The sequence below is a fragment of the Nipponia nippon genome, unplaced genomic scaffold (genome assembly GCF_047370975.1).
Source record: "Nipponia nippon isolate SJK-2023a ecotype South Korea unplaced genomic scaffold, ASM4737097v1 scaffold_1, whole genome shotgun sequence".
Lineage (NCBI taxonomy): Eukaryota > Metazoa > Chordata > Aves > Pelecaniformes > Threskiornithidae > Nipponia > Nipponia nippon.
Window position 1 is genome coordinate 12,773,750 of NW_028262290.1, and position 16,423 is coordinate 12,790,172.

The window sequence follows — 16,423 nt, forward strand, 5'->3', positions numbered from 1 at the left end:
GAAAACTATAACATCATATATCCAGGCCTTTATGACTTATTTTCTATATTTCTGCGCTCACTTTCTTCTCCCTCTCTACAGTACACATACTACATGTAAATATCCATAATACTGAAAGCATACCCTAGGTGAGACACCTCCGTTCATCATGAGATCTTTGTCTTTATACCGTGCGTTAACTCTGCAGCAGTGCAACTGAAGAGAAAACGCTGCTTTTTCACGTAAAGAAGTTAAAGTTAAAACTTGCTGCTTGCTTTCCTCCAAGAAGGCAGCAGACCCCCTGCCAAGGCAACCACCTGGATGGACATCCCCGCTCCAGAAGCCTGCTGCCTCTGGTATTAAAAGAGCTAGACATACAGCAATAAATTTGAGTGCCTCCCGAGGTCGCCTACCTTAGTATTAAATGAGCTAGGCATATAATAAGGGAGTCCCTTGTGGTTATTTAGCTTCTTTGCAGTCTAATTACAAAACCTAATACTTTTTGAATACAGTGTTTTGAAAAAACAGAGCCTGGATTAACCCCTAGGATGGTGTATGTACTGGGGAAGCAATCAGACCGAGCGGCAGAACACTTTAAATGTGGTGTTAAAACATCCGCCATTTTTTCAAGATGTAAACTGTGTCCTAAAAGTGTATTTTTTAAAAAAAAATAACAATTCTCAGTGGTTCAAACACAACGCCAGCTCATTAATTAAAAAGGATACAAATGCTATACGCAGCTGAAGTGTACTAAACCAAAACGAGGATGTTGCAACACCGCCATGCTCTAAGGCAAGGGCCTGGAAAACGGGGAAGACAAGCAAAACCTTCTTTCCATTCCTCCGGTAGGATGCGGGAGACCGGCGCGGGCTGGGGACACCTTTTGTGGCCGCGAAGAAGCCCTGGGTGCTGACGGGGCTTCATCGCGGAGAGAATACTACGAGTTTGGGAAGGAGCTTCGCCACACGAGCTCCCGCTCAGGGGCGAGGGCGGTTGGGCCCGGGCCTGAGGCGGTGGCGGGCGCCGGCGCGGCCTCCGTCGCCCCCTCAGGGCGCCCAGGGCGCCCTGAGGGGGCGACGGAGGCCGCGCCGGCGCCCGCCACCGCCCTGCGCCGCGCCTGCGCGGAGCCGCCCACCGCCGGCCGCCCTCCGCCCCGCCCTGCCGCCGGCTGGGGGCCATGGGCGGCAGCGGCTGAGGCGGCCCGAGCGGCGGGGAGCGGAGTGCGGGGCGGGGCGCGGCGCGGCGCCGCCGCCGGCGGGAGCGGCTGCGGGGCGGTGACTGGGTGCGGTATTCCCCGGCCCGGTGAAGCAGCCGCGGGAGCGCGGCCCGGGCACTCCGCGGCGGGCGTTTCTGGCGGCCCCAGCGCCGCGCCCTTCCCCTGCCCCATGTCGGCGTGGCTCGGCCGGGCGGCGCTGCTGCTGCTGGGGCGGCCGGGGGGCCCCGCCGTTGCCGCCGCCGCACCCTCCTCCTCTCTGGGCTTGCTGCGTGGCCCACCGCGCTGCTGCTGCCGCCGCCGCCTGAGCAGCCTGCGAGGCGGCGCCGAGGGGCTGCTCCTCCCGCGGGGGTCGCCGCCGTCGCCCGGGCGGGCGCTGGGTACCCACCCCAAGAAGGAGCCGATGGAGGCGCTGAACACGGCGCAGGGAGCCCGCGACTTCATCTACAGCCTGCACTCCACCGAGCGGAGCTGCCTGCTGCGGGAGCTGCACCGCTTCGAGTCCATCGCCATCGCCCAAGGTGAGCGGCGGCTCCCTCCGGCCCCGGCCCGGCGGCCCCGAGGGCCGGCACCCGCCGCCTCCCTCCCCGCTCGGGGCCGCGCTGAGGGCGGGCGGGCGGGCGGGCGGGGGCGGCCCCGCGGGGGTGGGGGGAGCCGGGCCGGGCCGGTGCGGGGACGGAGCCCCCGAAGTTTGGCGTTGGCTGCGGCGGGTCCTGCCCGCTTCGCCCGAGCGACTCCTTCGGGCGGCCGAGCCGGTGGGAAACTCCAGCAGGACAAGGCATCGAGAGGTGTACGCCGGTGCGTTTTGGTGTAATCGGGTATAAATCAAATACACAGCCCGAAATTTAGTTTCCAGAAGCATCTGCAGCACCTTCGGAACTTAAAACGACCCAGCCTGCCGAATCCTCGGTGTGTTTGTCATCTCCCGAGGAGTTTCGGAGGGGTGCGGGTGGCCATTTTTTGGAATGGGAGTAGGAAAGTGTCTCTCACAAAATCCTCGACACTGGTGCGGCAGTAAATTGATTTCAGACCTCTTAAGAGGCGCTGGGCTGCTGCTACGCCGGGAGCTCATTCATGAGTTACGCTGCCCCGCACAGCGAGCTGCCTGCTGGCTGGCGTTGCTTCTTGGAAGTGTCGCTTCTTATGCGGGGAGGTGCGTATGTGCCGGGGAGGTTCATGGATTTATCTCTGAATATGCTGTGTGCTATGGGGCTGTGCAACACCAGTTAAAATAACCCACGGTGATTTTTTTTGTTTTCTCTGATCCAAATGTTCTTGCCAACTTGACACTTTTGCTTAAACAAATCAAAGACCTGACAAAGCCAAATCCTCTTAATTACAACCTCAGTGCTTCTGGTTCTGATGCTTAGCTGTCATCTACGATCCCTACTGCAGCGAAGATGATAGCAGGTACTTAGGAGATCAGCGTGCATTTGATCTAGGCCTCTTTGTGACTTTGATAGTGGCGTGCCCTTGGAAAGGGCATTTCTGTGCCTTGTGGCTCTTCTGTACACGTCTGGAAGAAATCTTGTGGTGGGCAGAGAACAGGTCCAGGGGTCAACCATAGAAATGCTGCTTTTGTGAAGGGACAGACCCTTTTCAGGTACCTCTTTGGTTTTGTTTATAACACGCTCGCATACAAACACTGGTGTTTCTAGTCAGAGCCAGAGTAGTTCACTTAAACGGTTCATTTTAGGAGCAGCGCTGCTGATTTGCAGAGTGTGAATCGGTTGTGTCTGTTTTCCAACATCGTGGGAAGTACGCTTTGAGCTGTAAGTTGATGCTAACTTTTGAGTACTAACAACTAATACTCTTCCTAAAGAAATCCTTCTCAGGTTCTGAAGGGTTTTTGCTGTGAGGTTTTTGTGTGAGTTTCTGTCTCCGCAGTTGTTGCTCAGGTGAAACTGGCTTGCTCGCAGTCTTTCTGTGTACCTGGAGGATCATGTAGTGGGTATCAAGAATGAGACTTTAAACTGCATTTCAGTCTAATGTCTCAAGGTTTATACAGAGATAATTCAACAGATGGTCCTATTTATTATCTTGTTGCTCAGTTGCTGTTAGCTATAGTATGACAGTCTGTTTCTATAAAATATTGTGCCTTTCTGATGATTCAGGATTTAGAAGGCAGAATAACAAAAGCATTAGTTTGAGTTTAGAGACTTTACTGCATGGGACCTTACTAGTAAACTGCAAATTTATTCCACTAGTGGAAACTGCAGTTCACTTGTGCCTGAAACTGTGAGCGTTAATCTCAGCAGAGAGATCGTTTCAGAAAACCTCAGTTGTGGGCTTCGTAGTTTGACAGGTAAGGGCTGCACAAAGTGTTGTAATGCCATCAGACTTCGGTCCTTGGAGTCGGATTCTTGATCTGCCCATCAAGTACTGTGATAAGACTTTTTTGAAAATAACCTTTTCCTTTAGCCAGCTCCATTCATGTTTGGTTTTTTTTATCAGACTGCAGCATGATAACAGCTGGCAGCTTTTAACTCTGAGAAATTATATTTCTCAATGTGTTGTGGAAAAAGAAAAATCATAACCAAGAAGGGCTTCTAGTAAGTCTGTTGAATAAAAATTAGAGGAAAAAAAATCTTAAAACTATAGTGTGTACCTTGTGTATTCTAGAGAACTAACATCACGCGAACAAGAGAGGAAACACGGCAAAGAAATCATTCAATGCTGGTAAAATAGATGCTCTGCTTTCATTAGATGAACCCACCGTAGCACTGGATCCTCTTTGGGGGGTGTGTGTGTGTGCGAGCTGCTCCGGGCTGAGGAAGGGAAGGGTAATGCCAGCAGTCCCGGGGGGGATGGATTGCCCATAGCTGTTCTCTGTAGAGGGTTGATATTGACGGAATTCAGATTTTACATGAAGAAAGGCAGCGAACGTAGAGCCAGGGTCTTGAGTGTCGGATGTCTGTCATCGCTCTCAACACCAAGGAGTGCCAGAAGAAGGGAAAGTGAGTAGAAGGGCTGCACTGGAAAGAAAATTATATGATTTCTGTGCTAGATGTCGATGTTCTGTACTTCATGTGCTTTATTATACTTAGATAATATTTTGTATGTTTGCTCTTTCCTGCTGTTGAAATGACAACTGTATAGCAATGATCTAACGAGGTACACAGGTTGTGATTGTGAGAGCAGATGAGGGGTGAGAGGTGTTTGTGCCCTGCTTTCCAAGTACTTTCTCCAGTCTGCTAGTGTCACCTTTGATTTTTGCAGCTGATGAATTCAATCAAGATACAGTGGTTTTGGAGATGTTGGGTTTCTTCTTGATCTTCTCATGCAGTGGCAGCATGCTGTAGCTCGCAGCAGCTGATTCTTTAGATGAGATTGCTAATTTTACTCTTGTGTTGATTTCCAATGGAAGTGATCCAAATGCAGCCTTCAAGTCCACTTGTCTACCTGCTGAGCAAATTCCCGTGTCCTGTTTTGACTCCGGAAAATCGGTCTCTCCTTGATCATGAAATGCGTGTGCAGTTTTACCACTGTGCTTAAGCTTGTTTCATGCCTGTGATCTTTTCATACTTCAATATGGAAAGGGAGGTCTTAGTCCGTACCCTTCTTAACACAGTCCTTATTGGGTTAAGTTTTGACCTTCTTCCTTCACTACCTCTTCTGTGCCCTAACAGACCCCATATCAGCTAGGGGAAGCTGTCAGCAATATGGGGAGACCTGGGCACATCAAGAACCAAATGAGGCCTGTTCCTCAGCCCATTCCCAGGCCTACCACCAGAAGGATGCAGTTCCATCAACTAATTGCCCTAGCGCGAAATATGACAGGACACACTATCTGTGGCCTCCGCTAATGGCAGAGGGTACAGGGAAACCCATCCTTTGCTGCGGCTGCTACGCTGAAGGACGGTCCTCAGGTAGGTGAGTCGTAGCCATATGTTTATGTCTGGACACTTAGAGCTTCCAGATGCCGAGCACTAGCAGTTGTTTTAAACAGTTTAACTTCTGGAAAGCTGTTGAAACTTGATGCTATTAATAAACACTGAGATTCTTCTGTTTGTTTTAGTGCTTCAGTCAGAAGACAGAGCTCTATCTGTGAGCTCCTGATAAAGGATGGCTGTGAAGCTGTGCTTGCTTCCCTGGGAGCCCAAGTTGAAATAATAGATGGGTTTTGCATAGGAGAAGCTGGGGAGAAGGCTATGAAACTGAATCTTGATGGAATTGTTCTCAGAAGATATTTTGAGAACTGTCCTATTTTAGACTATAATCTGTATTTTGCTAACTATCTTAAAATAAAGTCAAAGCGTCACTAAGTTGCTCTTTTTGAAGAAAGCTGCAAGACCTTCCCACTGGGTTTAGTTTTCCTTCTTCATTAAGTCTTTCTCTTTCCTTCCCTTTTTTTTTTTTTTCCCTTTCCAATCTTGGAAAGGTATGTAAGGTCTCACATTTTCCCAAGAAGAGGTTTGAAACAGTTTTTAAATTTCAGCTTGTTTCTTGTAAGCATGTCAGCCGCACCAGATGGAGATGATGCATGTGGACTTGAATACAAATATTGTGTTTTTCTTTCTCATAGTTACAGAAACACTGAAGTAGCAAGTAGGCCAATTCATTTTAAGTGTAATAGTTCTGCTTTCCTGTTTGTGGAAGTGGTGCCCCATAATCAAGTCTTAGTTTTGTTGGCAACAGACAGTCAAATCCTCCTTCATGTTGCTCATTTCTTGCGTGGGGGAGATGAAAGTATAAAAATCTTGCTGGCCATGTGGAGAATGATTTAATGCCTCTGACCTCCTATAGCAGTTTTCCATTATAGAAGAGTGGTATGAGAAAGGAGATATAACGTCTTTCTTAAGGGGCTCATATTCAGGTTTTCTACCTTTTAGTTTCCAGCTATGGTGTGAAATGATTCATGAAAGCACTTCTAAGCAGTGCAGCAAACTCAGTAACAAGGAGGAAAAAGACAAAAGGGTTTGACTTGCTTAGATAAGAAATATTAAACTTTGCATGTCTGCTGCATCTTTATTTCTTCTAAGGGTACTATTGTTCTATCTGTGCTGGGTTAAAATATTCTTGAGCCCAGATGTAACCATTTTCCATTAATAATACTAACACGATGGCTATCTAGGGCCTCTAAGAAATCTCGGGTCTTGGTAGTGAGAGAATCCATTATTTTTCCCATATTTTGTTGCAAAGATAGTAAAACAATTCCTGTTTTCCCATCTTTCTGTACATATACATAAAAAAGATATACTATATATATCTTTCTGTATATATAATATATTAAAATGTATATCTTTTTAATATGTAATGTATGTACATTGACCACAACTCCTTGAAAGCACCGTTGCAGTTTATATTTTAAATGGAAAGCTTTTGTGATGTTATCACTATACAAAAGGCCTTCTGAAGTGTAATTGCTTGTTTCGCTGCCTGTTGAGGTTGTGTATTAACTGGAAAACATGCAAAAACCCAGTAGCAATGCAGTCTTGACAGCTAGTTTTGTTGGTTTAATTTGCAGGTCTTGGAGAGTGCAGTCGCTAGCTAGATCCTCTTTGAAGGCACTGGTGTGTCATACCATAGATGGTTTAATAAATAATCTGATCAAACTGGTGCATTCTGACAGAAAAATGTTCATCATTTCAAGTTACTGCATCTTTGCTTTAAAAAAAAAAAAAGTTAGTGCTGCAGGTAAAGGGCACCACCTCCATGCATTCAGTAGGGCTGACAGCTGGGGCAAGATCTTTTTGCGGGAATTTGCAAGCTTTTAGCCATTGTCGGGTGAAATCTTACGTTGGTGTCAGAAGAAATATCTCTGGTTTATGATCTGGTGTTAAATTTATGAACTCTTCAGTTTAGTGGAATAGCTTAGGGAAGCGTTAGAGCCTAGATGCCCCTACTTCTGCAACTTTAAAAAGAAAAGTTAATTCATAGGACTGCAGATGTCATCACAGACAAACAGATTTCACTGAGGTTTTTGGACACTCCAAGTGTGATCTCCTATGGAAAAGATTCCTTTTGTTGCAGGAGTCAGACTCTTCTTGCTAATACAAACAAACCAGTTCACCTGCTGTGGTGGTTTAGGTACCACTCAGGTAGAACTTAATCTGTGTTAATGCAACAAAGCATGATTCGATCCTTCTGGAATTACTGGTCTTGTTTAAAGAGTGATTTCACAGTGGAAGCATGAGGTTTCTTGGGAGGACACCCAGCCTGCTGAGCAGGGAGGAGAAGGAACTGGTTTGCTTTGGCAGGTGCGACGGCACCTGGTGGGGATGGTTCTTTCTCCCTCTCTCCTCTCCAGGCCCAGCGTACACAGGTGAACTCTGAGCTCCGTGTGGAGAAAGATCATCTACCTCTCCCTTGCTGTGACCTAAGTCAAGAAATTGTTTTTTAACTCTAGTGTTTGATTGCTATTCTAGGGAAAGGTCTTCTGGCAGGCTGCTGGCAAGTGTCTAATTCGCAAGTCTGAAGTGCCCCATCAAGCTGGTAAAATGATAAACTGCCTGCGTGCAGTCCCTTTGTGTTCGTACACAATCACAGCATACACCAGGACTGTTGCAAATCTCACTGCCGAGTCAAAAATACTCAGTGATGAAAGGAATATTACGTTTCAGAACACATACTACTACTCTGCTTCTGAAACTTTTTTTTTTCTTTCCAAAATCATTGAGCCCTCTCATGACGGCAGAGTGCAGAAGGAAGAGTGCTACACAGACTCAGTGATCATTTTCTTTAAAATCTACAGATGGAACTGTTCTGTTTTTAAATGGTGGTCATCTATGTAATGCCAAGTATTTTATTACCTGTGATAAGGTTAACTATTATAAAAGGCTTTGAACCCTATGTATTAGTTAATACTAATATTAAATCCTGGCCATTTACTTGAAATTGATACCATTTTGCCAGGAGGGGAAAAAGAAAAAGGAGCAAGGAATAGGAGTTATATATTTTTCTAGTTGCTCTAACACTATTTTTCTTAAGCCTTGGTGAAGAGAGGGAGAAATCGTAAGCTGCATTCAGCCCCTTAGCTGTCATGTGCTTCTATATCTGGAATACTCGATGCATGAACCCGCTGTGGCTTTCCCAGGCCTCGCTGTTGAAGAGCAGGGCTCTGCCTTCTGCCCTCTTCAGGGAGCTGGGACGGAGCCCGGCCGGGGGAAGCTGGGTTCTCACTCTGCTGGCAGCTCACGGTGGTTACGTAGGTGTTGTGGCCAGGGATGAGGCTGGTTGGTCAAGTGAACCCTGCAGCTACTCTCCAGTAACAGGTAGAGGTGGGAATTCCACCCCCTTTTTATCCCTAGATTGGATTCTCACTTATTATGAAATTTAGTTAAATTTTTTTCAGATTCTCTTTTCTTATATCCTGTCTCAAGAATATGGATGCCCGTTACGCTGACAAAGTGCGTGGGAAGGTCTGGGTGCTGCATGGGGGTGCCTTAGTTAAGAGATTTAATACTCCTGAGGTATGCCGCATTCCCCAAGAAACCTTCCAAAAGTAAAAGTGCAGTTTTAACAAAAACAAACAAACAAACCCCACGACCAAATCGCAAAACTCCAAAGCAAAAAAACATAGCATGAGCAAAACCTCACCTCCAAAACGTACTCTTGGGCAGTAGAAAATCTGTTTTCATTGTTCATTCTAGCACTTCTCGTGCTGCATTAGTCACTCCGACATTGCATGTCTTTATTGCAATGCTCCTTCATGTTTAAGCTTTATTTCAACTGGATGCGTATGATTTATTTGGACTTCCTTTTTTAGGTTACAATAAGACTGCAAATATGGGTAGCTTGGGGAAGTTAAATTTTTCATCGTGTCATCTCAATACGTGCATCGTATTGGAAACGTTAACTACATGGAAAAATTTTCATAAAATTTAACTTTGAATATATTTGGTAATATTCTTTCTGCTTTAAAGGCCATTTGTGAGGCTTATTCTATTCGTGCTAATATAGATGGTACTTTGGGAAAGGGCCGTGCATATATTACTTAAGTATTAGAAGGTTTTGCTCTTGTGGTTTGGTTTTCTTCCATATTCTGAAATTTTACTTGCGCATGTAACTTAAAAGCGGGTTCTAGTCTGAGTTCTCTGCTTAAATGCAGAAACTTTGCCATATGTCTTTGCGGAGGAGAGCCTGCAAACATTCAAGTGGAATTGGTGCGAGACCTAGAGAAATCCAGTTGTCTTAGTGTTTATAAAGGCTCTTTCCTTGCTGGTGGCTACTCCAATGTTGGTTGAAAGATGTTAAATAATGACTTATTGCTGTCTTGCTTTTGAAAACTCCTTGTAGCATCCAGATATCCTAAACCACTGGTACCACTTGAGAAGCCAGCGAAGGAGGTAGTATCACCAGAGGCGACCAGTACTTTTGGTACAGTAAGAAAAAACCCAAAACAACAAACTAAGCAAAAAAGTGTGTTTGCTAAGACGTGGCATTGCATAAGGCCAGCAGGCTGCTGGTTTGACACTTTCTGCTTGCTTGTTTTGATGCAGTTGGCATGTATTGCTACAAGAAATAAAACAACACGGTTTTTGTTTATTTATATTAGTATAAAGCCTTCAGTCTCAAGAATTTCAGTGATACCTGTAATACTTCGTGGACTTACTCTTAATGTGACCAAAGAAGTGTTTCGAGTCCTGATCTTGCAGAAACTCTCCTGAGCTATACCATAGTTTCTAGATAATACTCAACCAGAGATTTCAGACTGTGAAACAGCTTCATTTACTTGAAGAAGCTCAGTGTTATCTGCCTTATGCCTTTGCCTAGGAAAGTGCTGTGCATTAAATTACATGGTCCAAACATAATGCAGAAATAATATTGCTGTTAAAAAAAAGAAAATCATTATTTAGTTAGCTGCCTTTGCCCTTCCCTGCAGCTAATGTTTTAGAAAAAGTAAAATAGAAGATTGTTCCAGTGAAAAATTGTTTTCCATCTTTTGCATGTGCTTAAGCATGTGTTGTGTGCAAAATAGTTGTCATGCACGAGCATTTTGTAAATCATGAGTTTAAAAAAAAAAAATCTAAACCTTGAGCCATTGTTCTTCAACTCTGTGCCTTATGTAAAATAATACATTTCATATTTATCAGGAGACATTTTCCTTTTAGCTGTCGTGTCTGGTAGGAGGGGTGCTTTTGATTTAGGTCTTTTTAGGAAATCACTTGAAATGCAACTTTTACTTATAATGTAACTTAAACCTTTCAGAGTGATAGATTAGAAACCCTTAGATCTCCATTTACTAGGTGAATGAAACAGATCGTATTTATTCTGTGAACACAGAGGTAGTTTCAGTGTGTAATCAAAATGAAAAGAAAATGAAGTCTACCAGTTGCTCTAAGAAAGAAATTATTTAAAGCTTACTCATTCAACTGAAAGCCCTTAGCTTTAGTCGGCCTTATTTATTATTTAATCAGTCCAAATACGGAACTACAGAGGCAGCTGGTGTCTCCAGCAGAAAATCTTTTTTAAAAAGAAAAAGTAAATGGAGAAATGAAGTAAGTATATCAGGCAAACAGAGTACTTGGGAAGCTGCCTTGGATCTCTCTGGTGCTGGTTGGTTTTTTTTGTTTTTTTTCTGGTAAAGAAGTTTCTCGGGCTGGGGAAAGCTGGCCTTGCGTGTGTGAGCTGTCTGGTGCCCCCTCCCCTCTTTCTTTCTCCTTAAATTAGCATGGTGTTATTTCAGAAACCTGAAAGCATGCGTTCTTGTTTCCGTTTTGTTGCTGTGCGTGAGAACTTCCTTTAACATCGAATCTGCCCCTTGGAATTTTTGGGATGTGACTAACCCGTGCCTGAAATGAACCCCCTGCTTCCTCTGAAACATGGGGAGCTTTTTAAGGCAAAGCCCACAAAATACTGTTTTTAACCCAGCAGAGTCCATATTTCATTCAAAACTACAGGATATGAGATCAGCTGTGTTTTCTAGTGTTCATTTACTTTGGATTCTTAGATATTTGTATGTTAATTATTAATAAAATATCCACCCTAGCAGCCATAATACGTACTGATACTTGCTATACTTTTTTTGCTGCATCATTTGCTGGTTTCCATTTGTATGTGATGGGCTCATCATGTTCATTGCTTTTTTGGGTATTCTTTGAGGTTTTTTTGATTTAATTTTGACAAACTGACATGGCAAATTCCAACAGGTCCTTTTTTTTTTAGCTTACACATTTCTCTCTAGATAATAAAAAGAGCAAAGAGGAACGTATCTGAAGACTACAATGTTATTTGTTTGGAGATGGGGCATATTCTGTGGCAGCTCTCCTATTGCATTAAAGCAGACATAAGGAGCAAGTGGCTTGTTTTATTTTCTCCTACTGCTTGTACCCAGGGATAAAACCTTTCCTCAACACACTTGCTCAATACTTCGTAGCTTTTAGGATGTCGGATAGGAGCATAGGCATTTCCAGAATTAAAACTTGTCTTACCATAGAATCGTCAAGGTTGGAAAAGACCCTTAAGATCATCGAGTCCAACCGTTAACCTATCACTGCCAAGTCCATCTATACCATGTCCTCGAGCACCACATCTATCCGTTCTTTAAATACCTCCAAGGATGGAGACTCAACCACTTCCCTGGGCAGCCTGTGCCAGTGCTTGACCACCCTTTCAGTGAAGAAATTTTTCCTAATGTCTAACCTAAACCTCCCCTGGTGCAGCTTGAGGCCGGTTCCTCTCGTCCTATCGCTTGTTACTAGGGAGAAGAGGCCGACCCCCACCTCGCTACAACCTCCTGTCAGGTAGTTGTAGAGAGCAATAAGGTCACCCCTCAGCCTCCTCTTCTCCAGACTAAACAACCCCAGCTCCCTCAGCCGCTCCTCAGAAGACTTGTGCTCTAGGCCCTTCACCAACTTTGTTGCCCTCCTCTGGCCACGCTCCAGCACCTCCATGTCCTTCTTGTAGTGAGGGGCCCAAAACTGAACACAGTACTCAAGGTGCGGCCTCACCAGTGCCGAGTACAGGGGCACTATCACCTCCCTGGTCCTGCTGGCCACACTATTCTTGATACAGGCCAGGATGCCATTGGCCCTCTTGGCCACCTGAGCACACTGCTGGCTCATGTTCAGCCGGCTGTCAGCCAACACCCCCAGGTCCTTTTCTGCTGGGCAGCTCTCCAGCCACTCCTCCCCCAGCCTGTAGCGTTGCATGGGGTTGTTGTGACCCAAGTGCAGGACTCGGCATTTAGCCTTGTTGAACCTCATACAGTTGGCCTCGGCCCATCGATCCAGCCTGTCCAGGTCCCTCTGTAGGGCCTTCCTACCCTCCAGCAGATCGACACTCCCGCCCAACTTGGTGTCATCTGCAAATATGGCAGTGATCCTAGTGAAAGGCTCCTGCATGACCTGGGGGAAGGACAAAGCCTTGAAAAATCTTTTTCATTTCAAAAAGTATGGGAAAGTTCAAGAGAAGAAGGCTTCTGCAGTGAGTCCAACTTGAAGTGAAAGGAGCCAGAGACATGGGCCTCAGTGGTGGCCCGGGCTCTGGTTCTCAAAGCTCACTTCTCGGAGATAGTCTGGGACGTGTCGGCTGGACACCAGCAGTTCTTTTAGAACTTCTGGGAAGCCTTCAGGCAGGGTTAGAAGGAGACACAGGACACGGTATGTGATTCTTGTCCATGCCGCGGGCAGAGGTCTGTCTGCTTCATGGTGTGTTGATGTATGTAAAGCTGTATCGCCACAAAGCTCTGGTATTTTCTTCAGCTCCAAATGCTTGCTGTGAACCAACAGGTAATTGTTGCATTTTGACCTGCTGCATTTTTCTTTTAGACATCGTCAGTTTCTGGTTATTGTACTGTTAAAATAGCTTTTTCGTTCATGGCTTTCGGTTATTTGCTCTTGATAGCTTTTGGCTCTATTCAGTGATCCATCCCTTAACTGCTGGCCAGTTCACTATAACTCATCTTACGCTAAGAATGTGGATCATCAGTCTCCATTAGGATATTATCCCATCTTTCATGGCAATCTGAATGGGTAGAAATTGTATTTTATTGGCTTTATTGGGTTTCACGGAAGACTGGAGAGAAATATGCATGGAACAAACTGATTTCTTTAGTCAGCTGCTCTTTTAAATATCATCAGCTTGTATTTTCGGATTGTAAATAGCCTTTCAATCCAGCTGTTTCTCTGCTTCATTAAGTCCTGGCAATGGGCTAATTTTTACAAAGCACAAGTAAAGATGTGATATTACGAATGTAAAATTAACTGTTTTGTTCAAGGTGAAGAGATGTAAGAATTGCCAGCTGGATGCCGAGCCATCTTGCCTAATAAATAAAGATTTTTGCTAGAGAGGAGATGGGAGAGCAGCTTGAAATCCCCCCCCCCCCCCTCAATCTTCCTATTACCTATTTTATATTATTTCATGAAGTAAAGTAAATAAAGAAAAGTAAATAGGTAGCTGCAAAAGTGGCAGTGGTGTTATAATCAGCCTGGTGACCTTTTCATCTTGAAAATGTCAAAATGTCAGACAGACTTCTTGTGATTCCGTCTCCGTCTCCCTCTCCCTTGTGATTCCGTGTCCCTTTCCCTGAACAGCAGGAACGTAACAAAAGTGTGTGTTTGTGGCTGTGATACAGCACAAATGGCCCGTGTCGGAGATGACTGGTTCCAGTGGGAAATATGTGACTTGTTGTTTACTCATTTGTTGGATCTGGTTTATCAGAAAAAGTCTTTGGATTTGTAATGTTTTTGCTATTGGTTTACTTCTCTGCGTTGCATGCTAGGAACCTATCGTATCAGCCTTGTTTCCAGATGCTGCTTGTTTCAGTTTTTGCTGTTGGAGACTAATATGGCTGAGTTTTACTGCTACTTATGTCTGACCTTGTGTAAAAACTCAGTTAAAAAAAAAAAAAAAGCTTACTTTAATTAGTCTTTCCCAGCCATGGAGGAAAAACATCCAGATGGCTTCCCCACTGTGGTATAAGAGCATGCACAGAGGAGCTGTGAACGAGCTGATGTGTAGTAGATGTGACTTGTCTGTATGGTGCAGATTTACTGTTGGCTTCACCCAGGTTGTGCAAAGGGAGCATCCCATTCTCATCCCTCCTGCCCCCAAAACCTCTGGGTGTGCCAGTCCCGTTTCTGCTTTCCATGCTAGGACTGCTGCTCCTCTGGGCCTGGCTGTACGCCTGGCACAAGCGCTAGGATAGAGGAGGGATTTTGGGAACAGCAGGAAAAGTATTGAAGCAGCAGCAACGTGACTTTAGATCACTTCAAGGTGCAGTGTTGTATTTGACCGAAGGTTCTGCCTTTCCTGTTTTCTCGTGGGAGGTGCCACGAGGGTTTTTGTGCCTTGGGTGGGAGTTTGTTCTGGGATCCCTCTGTGTCACTAACAGCACGTTTGGTGACTTGCACTAGTAAGCAATACCGTTTCGACCTCCCAGGTTACTTTTTTTAGTATTGTCAGGTACTTGCCATTATATTGGAGCATTTTTGATCTCAAAATTCGTCTTGTGACTAGGTAGGGAGCTGTCTCTCTTCCTCTGGCTTTCTATCCAGGATTATTCCTCCTGGGATCAGTGGCTGCCCCCCTGTATCACACAGCACTTTGCTTCAGCACTGCAAAAGGCAACCTTGGCCTGAATCCATCCCCTTCCTCGCTGCTGGAGAAGAGGCTGTGTAAACATTGCCCAGATTTTGGAGAAGCAGCTGAGAATGAGGCGGGGAAGGATGCTGAAATGCACACAGAGATCAGTCCCCATCACACAGCATGAAAAAGCTGTAGGGGCGCAAATTTAATTAAGGTCTCCAGTAAATACTGGCGTTACAGGTATGTCACTGATGCAGGCAATACACTAGTGCCACAGCGTGCTTTCCACTGCCAAGGGAAAAAATGTTAACTAGCTTAGATTGCATATTTCCTCCCATGTAGAAAACAAAACAGGCTTATGTGTGCAGAAAACCTTGGATTCAGCTGTGGGTTTGTGTTTGTAATTTAATAATTCTCAAGCTGATTAGCAGAACTGGAGGTGGAGCACGTAATTTCAGCACTCGCAGGAATCTGCGTGCTCACAGTTGAAACTGTGACAAACGAACAGGTAAAAAAAAACATCAGTAGAAAAGGGAAAATGTGCAAAGTTGAAAAACAAAGACCGCGCTAAGTGGCGGAACCCAGTCTTTCATAAACTGGCACGGGGTAGTTTCACGGGAAGATAAAGCAACACTGGGATTAAATAAACGGATGATCGGCTGTGTGGTGCTTCACAGAGCAGAGGTCCCGAAGCAGCTTTAGAGGGAGTGTGTGCCCAGCTGTGACTTGCAGTGGTGCGACGTGGGCTGAAGCTGCCTTAGCCCTGCAGTTGGAAGCTGCAGAGATGCACTGGCAGCTGAGCTGGTTAATCCTCCCGAGGGAAGGCTGGTGCTTACCAAAGGCTGCCGAAACACTGACCGGGGGAAGAATTCTCCTTTTTTGTTTTGCAGAACGAAGACAATTGCTTGAAAGAGTTAAAAGTGAAATCAGTCAGAACTGTTCACTTCTAGGAAGAGTGTAGCCCACTAGTCTTTGTTGTCTTCTGCTTCTCCTTATTTATATGACTTTATTTACAAAATCAACAATCTTAGTAGTTTCGGATCATTTTCATGATCAGAGTGATTTTTTTTTTAGTAGAACTTAAAATTCACGTGCAGAATAAATTACTAACTAATGCAGCTGCATAACGACCCAGCAGATATTCCGTATTCTTCTAACATAAAAGCCAAAGGAAAACATTCAGAGTTAAAGTTCCACGTAAAGTGTATTTTATCTATTTTTACATTATATCATATAACATTCATTCCTTCAGCCATTTGCCAAAGATAGCTGACATTGCAGCTTGACTTTGACTGTGCAGAGTGTCAGATGTTGAAGTCTGACTAGTTTCACACATGCAGCCAGAGGCTTTGCTAAATTACGTGGGGAAGGGAAAAGGAAAGGTACCCAAGGGATGAATCCACTGCGCTGCCTCTAGCAGTAGGTTAAGAGTTAAGAATAGTTTCATCGCTACTCTGTTCTGTATTCACTAGGTGTTTATATAGAGAGGTACAAATTATCTGAGTGTAATTTATGGCTGGAACTTAAATTGTCAGTGGTTTCTTGTGGTGTTCTTTTTTGCTGACAGGTATGAATAGTTTCTTAAGGACTTCAGGGGAGCTCATACTTTTGTCTTGACTGCCCCAATGCAGTGGAAAATTAGAAGGAGTGTAATTACACTTAATGTGAGTCTGTAACGAAATGTTTGAACATCATTCAGTTCATCTGTCCACTCTGTCTCTCTCATTCTGGGTAGCTGTCTTAATTCTGAGACAGATGAAA

General features: G+C 44.9%; 1 protein-coding gene and 1 long non-coding RNA gene across 6 annotated transcripts in view; one reads left to right on the forward strand and one right to left on the reverse strand.

Moving 5' to 3' along the window:
* Positions 1-978, reverse strand: part of LOC148057244 (uncharacterized) — a 28,599-nt gene extending 27,621 nt beyond the window's left edge. For 3 of the 4 annotated variants that reach the window (XR_015701972.1, XR_015701973.1, XR_015701969.1), the window contains exons 1-2: positions 705-978; positions 124-212 (exon numbers count right to left, since the gene is read on the reverse strand). This is a non-coding gene — a long non-coding RNA (uncharacterized LOC148057244). The remainder of the gene's footprint in view (positions 1-123; positions 213-704) is intronic. The other variant, XR_015701970.1, reaches the window with a different exon arrangement.
* A 188-nt stretch (positions 979-1,166) lies between these two features.
* TMEM65 (transmembrane protein 65) overlaps positions 1,167-16,423 on the forward strand; it is a 35,359-nt gene continuing 20,102 nt past the window's right edge. Inside the window, exons 1-2 of one of the 2 annotated variants that reach the window (XM_087746413.1) lie at positions 1,167-1,713; positions 4,822-5,061. In XM_087746413.1, the coding sequence (XP_087602539.1) occupies positions 1,365-1,713; positions 4,822-5,061 (589 nt within the window). In that variant the 5' untranslated portion in view covers positions 1,167-1,364. The remainder of the gene's footprint in view (positions 1,714-4,821; positions 5,062-16,423) is intronic. The other variant, XM_087746423.1, reaches the window with a different exon arrangement.